Source organism: Oreochromis aureus, linkage group 9, assembly GCF_013358895.1.
Source record: "Oreochromis aureus strain Israel breed Guangdong linkage group 9, ZZ_aureus, whole genome shotgun sequence".
Lineage (NCBI taxonomy): Eukaryota > Metazoa > Chordata > Actinopteri > Cichliformes > Cichlidae > Oreochromis > Oreochromis aureus.
Window position 1 is genome coordinate 36985041 of NC_052950.1, and position 13325 is coordinate 36998365.

General features: G+C 40.6%; 1 protein-coding gene across 1 annotated transcript; it reads left to right on the plus strand.

Annotated features, from left to right (window-relative positions):
- Positions 1–6170: 6170 nt before the first annotated feature.
- On the plus strand, positions 6171–9506 carry LOC116321506 (zinc finger protein 883-like; the record flags this gene model as incomplete). The annotated part of the gene is made up of 2 exons (XM_031741366.2): positions 6171–7391; positions 7756–9506. Coding segments are annotated over 2 exons (1908 nt in total), but the record flags the coding sequence as incomplete, so codon positions are not given.
- Between the last annotated feature and the right edge of the window lie 3819 nt (positions 9507–13325).

Here is a 13325-nt window from a genome sequence, read left to right on the forward strand (position 1 = left end):
TTGACTGAACCAGCAGCAAAAGAAGATCCAAACTACGCTTCACATAAACATCGTCATGAAATCACTCTGACTTTTACTGTTTTGCTTCCACCACGATAAAATCACACTTCATGCACAGCTCTCTCTCTCTCTGTACTTCAAGAACAGTTTCCCGTCTAAAAATCTGTTTTCTGCATTATTCTCTTGCTTGTTACGCACAAGTCTACCGTTGTTTACAGCGCTGTTGGCCGCCTTTTTTTTTTTTTTCGTTTTACATACTTCCGAAAAGAAAACCTAATTTCTGCCGTTCAATACTGAACAAATTTAAACTTTTTAAAATTATGCAAAATGCAAAACGCTTAACCGTGTCTCTAATAAAACCGCTGTAACGTCAGAGGTAACGTTCATATGTTGATTAATGGTTTTCTTTCGTGTTTGATGTACTGCAGAATATTTTTATAAAATCCCAGGCCAGGAAAACCACCTTCATGTTTTTCTGTGTTTTATCTTCAGCTACTTTGACACAAAGGCATCTGCTGTGACCTCACACCTTTGATAAAGTCTTGCGTGTGTCAGCTTCCTTTTTATAGATACAAAAATATGTAAATGTACTGATCTGAATTATAATATTTCTGACTGTCAAAATTTCCCAGATTCAAATCGAATCAAATTGAATCGAATCGGATCGTGGATCGAATCGATTCGGGACCTTGTGAATCGGAAACAAATCGATTCTAGAAATCAGTGACGATACCCAGCCCTACATGAGAGTCATACAGCGTGGGGATGTGGCAAGGCAATTATTGTCATGTCAGCATTCAGGACTGCTCCCCACTGAACCCGTTGAGCCTCGTCTCCTTCTCGATGTCTTGTCTCCAGCATCTAAACCATTTTCTGAATCTTCGGTATAACATTCATGTGCTCTACCCTCTGTGCTGAATGATACTGCTGCTTATGGAAAGTCCATAAAAATGAAACGCCCTCACTGTGGTCTTAGTCTTTTTTTAAAAAACTTCAAGGCTCTTATGATGAGGAGGCATTCAAACAGATCAATAGATATTTGCCTGGCCTGTCATCTGCAGTGTTTTTGTGTAGAGAGACTTCTTCCTCTTTGTTTTTCAGTTTGCAGAGGACATGGAGCTCTTTTTAAAAGCATGTGCTGACGAGCAGGGACTACGGGTCAATGCGATGTTTGACATTTAATGGACAGATGAAGGCACTGGCTGTTTGTTTGTGTTTTTTATGTGTTGTTGGTTTTTTTTTTTTTTCAGTGTACAGAATTCCAATTAAGCTTATTATAAAATGTTGTTCACTTGTTTCCATGTCCATACTTAAAGTAAAAAATTTAACTGTAACATTTTCACACTTTTCTCTTTTGTTTAAACACTCCTAAAGTTCAACCCATCATAGAAACATAATTCCATTATAAAATGAAACCATGCAAAACATTTCGTCGGCAGATTTATATAAATTCGACAAGCTAAAAGCATTCTGTACTGTACAGCAGCGGTCCCCAACCTTTTTTGCACCGCGGACCAGTTTAATGTCAGACAATATTTTCACGGCACGGCCTTTAAGGTGTTGCAGATAAATACAACAGAGTAAAATGATACAGACAAAGACAAAAACTGTGGTATTTTGTAAATATAATAATAAACGCGAATTCGGCTGTGTAATTGTGTACCTTTATTAGCAGCGTCCTGCTGCAATGTGCCAACAACACTGAGAGTAACATCATCCTCTCTGCTTCTTGACGCTCTCTGGTCGCTATGGTAACGCGTAAATAGTTCTTTCAAAATAAGACACACGACCACAACACGGGAAAAGACCCAGGGAAACCGACTCAACGAAAAAAAAAAAAAAAATCAGTGAAAGGTGAACCCCGTGAGGGACCACTGTTTTCCAGTAGCACTGCTGATATGTGAAATGGTGAGTTTTTAGGTTGTCTTCAAACAAGTGCATTGTACTAGAAAAAGGTGTTTGAATGATTAAAAATGTAAGTAAATGTAAGTAATGACTAGTTTATTTTTATGAAAAAACCTTTATGCAGAAAAAGTAGCAAAGAAACAAAAACATAACACATGGACACTTTTGGCCACGAACAAGCTGAAGGGATGGTGATTTTTTTAAACAAACCCAGAGTGTTAAAAAAAAACACTTAGAACCAAATGTATTCATTAGCAGCATGAATAGTAACAAAAAGACAATTTAGTTTCGCTGTCAAAGTCGATTTAACTGAAGTTACGTGTTTCCGGTTACTGTGGAGGTCACGTGTTTCTGTTTAGTGTGGAGGTCGCAATATGGCGCTCCTCTGTGGCTGCAGGCAGGTGCTCTTGTGTGGCCTTGATAGTGTATACTGCTGATGTGTTTACTGCGCCTGACGACTCGTTAAAGTAAGGTAAATACCACGTCAGCACAATTAAAAGGCACGCACTATAACATCTTGGAGTTTTATACAACATCACTGTAGCTTCTGTTGTTAAGTCGTTGGCTAGGTTAGCTGTTAGCATACGCGCTGTGTAAGAGGCTTGTTGCTCGCTAGTTGGCGATGCTACATATCTGTGTTACTGTATAGATCGTTTCTCAACACTCAAGTACGCAAGTCCGCACTTCGCAAGTTGACTGAGGATTTCGGACCTCCCTGAGAACCGAATAACGATCATTCTATAATTTGAACGACTTGATGACATCACAGCTTAGCTCAGCTAAGCTTCACTGTTTTGACTGCCATCCTTACTTAATTTTAACCAGAACCGTACAGGGATCAAAGTTTAAAAAGGGGCACATAGAACCAGGCTGAATAACAACAACACACATTCATCAAGAATCTAATTTGGAGTAACATCATACTATATCACTGTCATCAGGTGGGGACAATAAAAAGCTAACGTAGCCCACGTTTTACCTGATGGGGAACAACGTTGCTGTTGAGGTGTTGCTGCTGCTCCTGCTGCTGATAGTCATGGAGAACAGGGCTGTGAGAGATGGTAGCTGTTTAAACAAAATTAATCCAAAATAAAATAATGATAGAAAAATATAGAATAGAATAGAATAATCCTTTAATTGTCCCACAAGGGGAAATTTGGTTGTAACAGCAGCCAGAAAGACACATATACAAACAAACAGGTCACAGAACAGAAACATACATAATAGGGCTGTTTGATATAACGATATATATCGGATGACGATATAAAAACGTCTATCGTTTCATTTTACGCTATCGTTTGTTTCGTGGTGTCGCAAAATAAACTGTTTACGGCAATATTTTTTCATCGTTTTGATGGTCACTGTAGTGGCTATATTAATTTCCTAAAGTTCTCTCTTTCTCTTATATTTAATATAACCACACTACGGATGGACAAGCGCCTGTTTTTATGCGTTGTCGTTAGCAACAACGATGGTAACAGCATCGCATGTCCGCTTGTTTATGTTCCACATAAACCTTTCACAATAAAGCTCAAGATCCTGTTGAGACTTTTCAAAATAAACTGAATCACATGAAAGAGCAGATTATTTACGGATGAGAAGTAAAAAAGAGCCGCCAGGTGCAAAAAAATAAACCTTAGACTAAAATGTTAGAACAGGCTTTGCCCCGCAGCACGCTGTGTAATAAATACTCACAAGGAAAAACGGCGGCCGTTACAACTTATGACTAAAAATGTATAGTTTCATGCATCGGTAAAACACTCGACTCCAGCTGCATGACGCGCAGCTGGAAACACTTCCCGCAAGACGAGCTGCCCGAGATTCACAGAATTTACAGAAAATGTTACATTTTTGTGATTTATATCGTTATCGCGACGATAGAATTCTTATATCGGGATATGAGATTTTGGTCATATCGCACAGCCCTAATACACAATTTCTTTCTTACATTTTTACATCAAGGACAATGGTTACTATAAACAGTACTATACAGTTATTAAAATAAATAAAAATAACTACAGATAAGAGGCAAACCCAGGTTGTAGTGCGAATCGGTTGATTAAATTATTGCAGTTACAGCGCAGATGTAAACATGTGAGATGTTTGCTGGGGGCAGTTCTGATTGTACATATATTATTATAGAACTAAAACATTGCAGCCGTGATTATTATTGTTTTTATCCTTGAATACCTCTGCAATGCAACAACTGGCACATCTGTTATTGTGACCTGTGCTCTTTTTATTCCAGTTGGTGACTGATCCACTGCCTTTAGCAGCCTCACACAGCTCCTCTTGTCACCATTTTCTACTCATGTCCTTATAGTGCATATCTGGACAATATTATATAATGAGTAATAATTTAAAAAAAAAATCTATATACATAAAACATACACACACACACACGCACTTAAAGTGACATTTTATACTTTCTCCAGGGTACTGTATATAATATGGCCACAAGTTTGCATCATGGTGCTGTTCCAGAATACTCCCCTTATTATTTATTCCTAGTGCTTTAATAATAAAGTAACAAGAATAAAACAAAGTATAAATATAAAATAAAGTATTCATGATGATCCAATTTGTTTGACTAATCACTCTGTGCTGGCAGAAAGCTTATTGAATATTTATACTGTAGAGATACAATATTGTTGCTGCTGTAAAATCCACATTTTGTCATATTTGATATAATTTGATATAAATCTAATATAATCATGTTGTTGTGATTTGGCGATGTATAAACAACATTAATTTGAACTTTGCCCTTCAGCGAGTCTGAGTGGGACTCCTTCTTTGTGGATCTATGGAAGTCCATATATACAGGGTGTAGCATCCCCTGGGTAAAGGTGGTGGTATGCAGGGCAGTTAGGGGCTTTTCCACTTTCAATTTCTTTTAGGCAACTGATAACTTTCTTTTTGTAGTTGCTCCTGGGGTTTCAGATATTGTTGTCGCTGAGGAGTGTAGTAATGTTTATTTGCTCTGCTTCTTCTTGTCAGGGATAAAATACATGTCTATACTTTTTGTGTCCCAGCTGAGTAACAGGAGGAGGAGAGTCTGGTGGAGCAGCAGAGGAACAATTTCAGCCATTTGGACTCAGCTCAGCCACTACAGAGGAAACAATGACTTCAACACAAAAGGTGAGAAAAATATCACAGTTACACTGTTATTGAAACTGTGTGCACAGCTGGTTGTTAACAGCAGCTTTAACTTTTCCATCCCGGGCTCCTTCATACATACAGAATGTAACCAAGGTGGTGTGCCGCTTGTGCAGATGTATAGTTTGAGCAAAGTACTCAAACATGATTAACTTGCACAAGCATGTAGATGTTCACCATCCGGCTGAGTATGCTAGGCTATCACCAGCTTTTGCAGCTCCATCAAAAAGCATTTGGGTGCACTCTGAGGATGGTTCATTTGCTCGCAGATGAAAAACGGTGCTTATAAAACAGTGCTATTATGTTTTTTTCTGTTTACTGCTTCTATTAGCTCCATCATTATTACCAAACTTACTCATGGGCAAATAAATAAATAATATATTCGTCCAGTCGCCCTCTTGGACAAATATATCACACACAAAAGTTACAAGAAAATACAAAGATCATATTTTATCAGCACACATTGAAAAAAAATATCATCAGTTGAACTCACAATTTTTATGAAGTAAAAGATTTTTTCCCGTGATCAATATTTCCTCAGTAATGTCATTTGCATTCCAACTCTCATTGTAGCACATCATTGTAATGTGATACTGTCACCAGAAGGTGGTGGTAACACACCTTCCCACAGTGCTTTTGTTTTCTTTGATTCCACTAATGGAGTCAGCTTCAGTTTGTTCCACGACTGCATTTCACTCACTGCCTCTGTATCTCTGTCACTGCAGGACCAACATGGAGCGAGAAGTCAGCGCTCTCAGGAGGCCGACAAACCTCACAGAAGAAAGGGAGAGAAAAAATACAGCTGTGATGAGTGTGGGAAGGGTTTTACCTCGGCTGGACACTTAAGAAGACACCAACTCATCCACAGTGGAATTAAACCTTACAGCTGTGACTTCTGTGGAAAGTCTTTTACCTCGGCTGGACACTTAAAAAGACACCAACTCATCCACAGTGGAATTAAACCTTACAGCTGTGACTTCTGTGGAAAGTCTTTTACCTCAGCTGGACACTTAAGAAGACACCAACTCATCCACAGTGGAATTAAACCTTACAGCTGTGACTTCTGTGGAAAGTCTTTTACCTCGGCTGGACACTTAAAAAGACACCAACTCATCCACAGTGGAGTTCAAGCGTACAGCTGTGACTTCTGTGGAAAGTCTTTTACCTCGGCTGGACACTTAAAAAAACACCAACTCATCCACAGTGGAATTAAACCTTACAGCTGTGACTTCTGTGGAAAGTCTTTTACCTCGGCTGGACACTTAAAAAGACACCAACTCATCCACAGTGGAGTTCAAGCGTACAGCTGTGACTTGTGTGGAAAGTCTTTTACCCTGGCTGGAAGCTTAAAAACACACCAACTCATCCACAGTGGAGTTAAAGCGTACAGCTGTGCTGAGTGTGGAAAGTCTTTTACCAAGTCTGGACACTTAAAAACACACAAACTCACCCACAGTGGGGTTAAACCATACAGCTGTGATCAGTGTGAAAAGTCTTTTACCCGTCCCGGACAATTAAAGAGACACCAATTTATCCATAATGGAGTTAAACCATACAGCTGTGATCAGTGTGAAAAGGGATTTACTGCGCCTGGACAATTGAAGAGACACCAACTCATCCATAGTGGAGTTAAACCATACAGCTGTGATCAGTGTGGAAAGTCCTTTAACCAGTCTGGACACTTAAAAACACACCAATTCATCCACAGTGGAGTTAAAGCGTATAGCTGTCAATTGTGTGGAAAGTCTTTTAGCGAGCCTGGAAGCTTAAAAAGACACCATCTTTCCCACACTCAAGTTAAACCGTACCGCTGTGACTTGTGTGGAAAGTCTTTTATTCAGCCTGGACATTTAAAAACCCATCAGTTCATCCACATTGGAGTTAAATCGTACAATTGTGACTTGTGTGGAAAGTCTTTTTTTGAGCCTAGACACTTAAAAAGGCACCAGGTCATCCACAGTAGAGTTAAAGCATACAGCTGTTATCAGTGTGGCAAGGCTTTTTCTTATCGTAGCAAGTTAAAGAAGCATCAAATTATCCACTCTGGGATTAAGGCATATAGCTGTGACATTTGTGGTAAAACCTTTAGTTTTAAAAGTTACCTAAATAGACACCTACGCATTCACACTGGACAGGATGTTTACTGCTGTGATCAGTGTGGCAAAATGTTTAAAACAGCCACACACTTACAATACCACATGTTTAGCCACACTGAGGAGAGACTTTATAAATGTGACCTGTGTGATAAAACTTTTAAAGCTCCACGTTACCTGAGAGTCCACCAACAGATTCACACCAGAGAGAAACGCTACAAGTGTAGTTACTGTGAGGTATGTATATATATTTTCTTATTTTGTGTTGTTATTTTAGCCTGACTGTTTTGAACAACTTTGCTCATTAAATTGTGTTAGCATGTTAGTAATTCTAATGGATGGAAAGGTAGTGCTGAGAGGTTCATCAGACTTTAATTTCAGTTATTATTTTTGTCTTTCATGATCATAAAAAACAACTAAATAACTGCTTTTCTAGTCACAATACTCTTATTGTAATTGTAGTCCAGTAAGCTGAATTTTACAAGGTAAACAGTAAAAGGTAATTGGAGGTTGGCAGAGATTCTCTTTGTTTCAGGCGATGTTCAGGATAAAAATGTTGAAGGAATTCCGTGACTTACACTGTCTTTGTGTCTTTGTTTAGAAGCAGAGCGACACAGATGGATCCAGTTCTCAACCCTGTCGTCACTGTGGTGGTGGGAAAGCGTTTCGCTGTGACCTTTGTGGAAAAACTTTCAATCATCAAGAGTGCCTAACAAGACATCAACGTAGACACACTGGAGACAAAATGAACTACTGCAAAGAATGTGGGAAAGGCTTCCCCATTCCAAGTACATTAAAAAAACACGAACTCATTCACAGTGGGGTTAAAAAGCACCTCTGTGATCAGTGTGGGTCATTCTTTACTAGTGCAAGTCAGCTTAAAGGGCATATACGAATCCACACAGGAGAGAAACCATACAAGTGCGGACACTGTAACAAAAGCTTCTCACATTCAAATAGTCGTAACCTTCATGAACGTACACACATTAGATGGAACTTCAGCTGTGACCAGTGTGACAAGAACTTCAGGAATGTCAGTTCATACTCTGAACACAAACGATCCCACGCTGTAAATAGATCGTTTCACTGTTACCAATGTGCAAAAACATTCACTTCATTATCTGCTCTTTGCAAACATCAGTGTGAGCATGCAGAACTGAAATCCCTGGATCACAATGAATCTGCAGAGACAGAAAGATCCTCTTCTGGTTTCAGAGTCAGACTTAAAAACCTTGAGATCAGGCTCCACAGAGTTCAGATGGAATCTTCAGTAAAGAGTGTCAGCTGATGTCACACTTGGATCTGATGAGCTGGCTCTGATTTCTGGGCCTACAGTGAATAATCCCGAATGTTAAATTTAAGAAGCTGCAAGTATAGATAATGTAGATCAAGATTTTTTCTTTCGATGCTCTAAAAAATTTTTTTTAAGTTTTTAGTTTTTTTAATCTTTTCCCTTTTAGGACACAGTAGTGTTTAGTAGTAGTAGTTGTATTATTAATGTATATTTATTAACTGTCTTTTATATCCAACTGATATTACAAAACTTGTTTAAAAAGCAGATGGAAAAGCATCTTGAGAAAATTGGGGTAAAGCAGCAAAGTCTGCAGTTGACTCTGTTGTTGTTCTATAGTGAGACCAGCCATGGCCCAGTCTTCTGGAGTTTTCTTAAATGATGTTTATTCGTTAGTTCTTTGGTTTAATCTAATGGACCATAATCGATGTCTCTATTTGTAAGGAGGATGTAAATCTGATAATTTCAAATCCTCTTTCTTAGACTGTGAGACAGAAGTGAACACACAGACCAACTTTGGCTTTTTAAGTGTGTTCAGTAAAAGTTTTCAGAGCTGGTTACAAGTACACAGCATCACCAAGAGTGCACTCAGCAGTGTTGTGAGTATATTCAAGGGTGTATTTAGGCCTGTTTTGTGTCTATGTGAGTTTAGTGATCTCTTTTGTTGTAAGTAATTCTCACTACATCCATGTTGTCCAAAGGAATGATGTCCAAATGATATGGGAAACACCTCTTTTTATTTGAATGTGGTGGAAAATCTGTGTTTCATCTGATTTAGCTTCTAACATCATCTAGTGTGTGTGGAGATTAAAAAAACAACAATAAAAAACCCCAATGCAGCCAACTGTCAGATGTTTTCATGGTCATTAGGCACTTTGTCTGTCTTTGTTATGCCTAGTGACTGTGAGAAGAAAACTCCCCACCATTAGAACAGACAAAGATTGTATCCACATGGAGATAAAAGTGGTGATATTTTCCCTTTTTGGTATCAATGCTGTGTGAAAACTCGCTGCTGTGTTGATCAATATGCAAATATCTATTTTAATAAATAATTAATTTCAGTCTTGGTTTCAACACTGTTTTTTTCCCCCCACAATAATGGATGAAGGACCAGAGACAGACACACACAGCAGGCTCAGTGCTCCATGGCCAGACATATTATATTAACCATAATATAATATTATACAGTACAGTGTTGGGAAGGTTACTTTTAAAATGTATTCCACTACAGAATACCGAATACATGCCCTAAAATGTATTCTGTAACGTATTCCGTTACGTTACTCAATGAGAGTAACGTATTCTGAATACTTTGGAATACTTAATATATTATCATGCTGTTTACAACTACATGAATGTCCTATTGCTGTGATTTATTACTGTTACTGAAGGTACGTAGTACGAAACGTAGTAAAGGGACCTCTGGCTAATACGTCCGGTTCCCTGTCGGGCTGGTAGCGAAAAACTAGCTTTACTTTGTTGTCTGGGTCAACTTTGCTTGCGGGAGACAGAGGCGTTGAAAGGCTGCTCCAACGGAACTTATTTTTCCGGAGGAAAACACGAACACAGTGTACAGTTGAGTCTTAATAGCTTACTTACAAATGGGCTCCTCAGGCACTCTTCTTGGCTGCAGGGGTTATTATTATATTTACATGCTTCCAGCTCCCGTTTTTGCTCCGTGACAGCTCGGACTTTTCCTTTCTCTCCTCCCTCGCTCACAGAGACACATAATGGGTATGGCAGCCCATTCTCGCTGCAGCACGGACTACACTGCCCATCAGGCTACATGCTTTAGAGCTATGCCTGTAGCATTCTGCCTTTAGCTTAGCACAACAACAACAACAAAAAAGCTCTCTCACCCAGGAAACACGCAGAGAGAGAGCGCGTCACCCTGTAACCATGGCAACCGTAACGCTGCCGCCTGGAACAACAGAATGTAGCTGTCAAACAAACCCAAACAATCCTGACCCGCGACAATATGAAACAGGAAAGTACCGCCGTGTATTCCATTTATTTCAACAAAGTAACTGTATTCTGAATACCACCTTTTTAAACGGTAACTGTAACGGAATACAGTTACTCATATTTTGTATTCTGAATACGTAACGGCGGTACATGTATTCCGTTACTCCCCAACACTGATTATACACCATTAAAGTGTGCAGACCACAAGTTCAAACTCCAGTTATCTTGTCTTGTTCTCACTGTCTCGGTCTTGCTGTCTCAGATCAACATAGTGGTCAGGAGATTTGGAGTCAACAGTATCCATGACACACACAACGTAACATTCGATAATGTGTCAAGCACAAAACGGCTCGTACGGTGTGTTCACACCGAACGCGATAGAGGCGGCCAGAGCGTCAGGTTTACATGTAAAGTCAATGGAAAGAGCGCGATGACACGCGATTGCGCGTCAAGCGAAAATTCGGAGGCAGATTTGTATGGCAAGCCATTAGTGCCAAAATTCGCCACTTTTCTAACCCGTTTGATTAAGAAACGGCGTAAAAAACGCCGTTTAATTATTCAAAACGCCGAAAAAAACGGCGTTCTGTTTCGACAAACGCCGTTTTTCCGACTCTCACATGGCGCCCTGAACGCACCATCCGAGTGACGTAAAAGCGGCGTTCAAAGACACACGGAAACGCCGTTTTTACGCCACTCGGCAGAAAACGCCGTTCAAAGATGCATAAAGACGGCGTTTTTACGGCGTTCTGTGCCAGCTGTAACGGCGTTTAAAACGGCGTTTTATTGAAATTATGCAGGGCACTCCCCATGGTTCCCTCATCCAATTACTTTCAACTCATTTCACCCAATCAAAGAAGAGGAAGTGCAGACCACACTAATGCATCACCGATTCACCTTGCTGCTAAGTGATTGCCTATTCAGTACCAGTGCTTGTCACAGTATTGACTTGTATTATAATCCCACTATGCATTTTGATGTGTTTAAGGCATGATCAAGCAAACAAACGACAGAATACTTTTTCTGAAACCTTAACTGTGATACCTGTTATGGCAGCTAACAGGTAATGAGCAGCGCTAGCTCTGCTAATTTCTGAGCTTCTTTCTTATTTTCCTCTTTACTTCTCTTAACCTTTAACTTATGTCTTAGCAATCAGATTCTGCCGTCATGCATTACCGCTCCGTGCTAGTTATGTTGACTTTTCTCTTCTTTTGTCTTCTCTTTTTCACCCGTATTTAGACACTCGGCGCATGGCTCCTTTGTTTACGTTAGGGATCAGCTGTTAGCGCTGCGCCCTGCAGCTGCGCTACCGGCAGACAGACCCTACGTCCCCAGTGAGGGAAGAGACGGGGTGATGTCTCCCGAGAAGGACACCTTACACACCATCTCTCCTTCCTGTAATCACTGTAAACGTGAGATCGCTCCTGATATGATTGAGGAGCTAATGACGCTAACCCGGTCACAGTGGCAGTACCCCGACACTGCCCGGTACTCCCTCTGTGAGTAGGCTGCCCGGCTTCCAGCTGCTGCGGCCGGACAAGACCAGAGACAGCGGTGAGAGGAAAGGAGGGGACTGGGCAGTGTTTGTTAAAGACAGTTGTGGTATCCCTGGGCACATTGCTGTGAAAGAACAACTCTGCAACAGAGACATTGAGCTATTAGCCGTTAGCATCCGTGGAGGCAGCCTGTGACTCTCTGTGGTCCGCAGACTGCAGACGCAATCTCCGAGAGCTCTTCTTCTAATATCAGGGGACTTTAATCATGTCTCGCTGGACTCCACACTGCCCACCTTCACCCAGTATGTGACCTGCCCCACCGTAGGCAATAAAACATTGTACTTAATGTATGCCAATGAAAAAGTGGCATACAGTTCATCACCTCTCCTGCCCAGGGAAGATCTGATCGTAACCTAGTGCACCTTGTCCCTGTGTGCAGCACTTGTGCACGGAGCCACCAATCACCCACGCAGTGCAGAGATGGTCCGCGGAGGGCATATGAATAAATAATAAAAGCAAATAAATGACAGAATGCTTTTTCTGAAACAAACGGAGACCTTAACTTTTATCAAAATACCATTTTACTCAGTTTAAAGTAATACCACTGTATAATAGCCTTCAATTGTAATATTATTAACAGCATCTCAGGAATATTTTGCCCCTTCAACATGCATTGAAAAATAACCTGATATGCAGTTTTACACCACCGTCATTGGCCTCATTAAAGATGGTGTTGAGTCTGTACACCGGCAGGAAGTTGAGAAGCTTGTACTCTGGTGTAGTCAGCACAAGCTGGAACTGAACACGCTTAAGACTGTGGAGATATCCCTCAACACTGCCTCCCCTCACCATATCTACACCAGTTCTACACTGCAGTCATTGAGTTTCTCCTGTGCTCCTCCATCACAGTCCGGTATGAAGCAGCCACTAAGCAGGACAGGAGCAGGCTGCAGTGGACTGTACTGGCAGCAGAAAAGATCATTGGCACCCCTGCCCTCCATCCAGGACCTGCACCTCTCAAGAACCAGGAAACGGGAAGGAAAATCATCACAGACCCCTCACACCCTGGACACAGACTTTTTGACCTGCTGCCCTCTGGCAGACGGTACAGAAGCCTTCAAACCAGGACCACCTGACACAGGAACATTTTCTTTCCCTCGCCATCTCCCTCCTAAGTGGTTGAACTGTCACACTGCTAGACTGCAACTGCAGTCTTTGGTATTAACTTCTGTAATCTCTGTATAAAAGAATTAGATTGTGTATTATATTGTTAGTTTATACACCTGTGTGCATATGTGCATGTGTATTTATGCATGTCCATACACATAGATGGATTGTGTTTTACATTTTTTGCTTGAGAGGCGCCCTCAATCGGAACCTAATTCCTTGTATGTGTTTGTGCATATACTTTGCCAATAAACG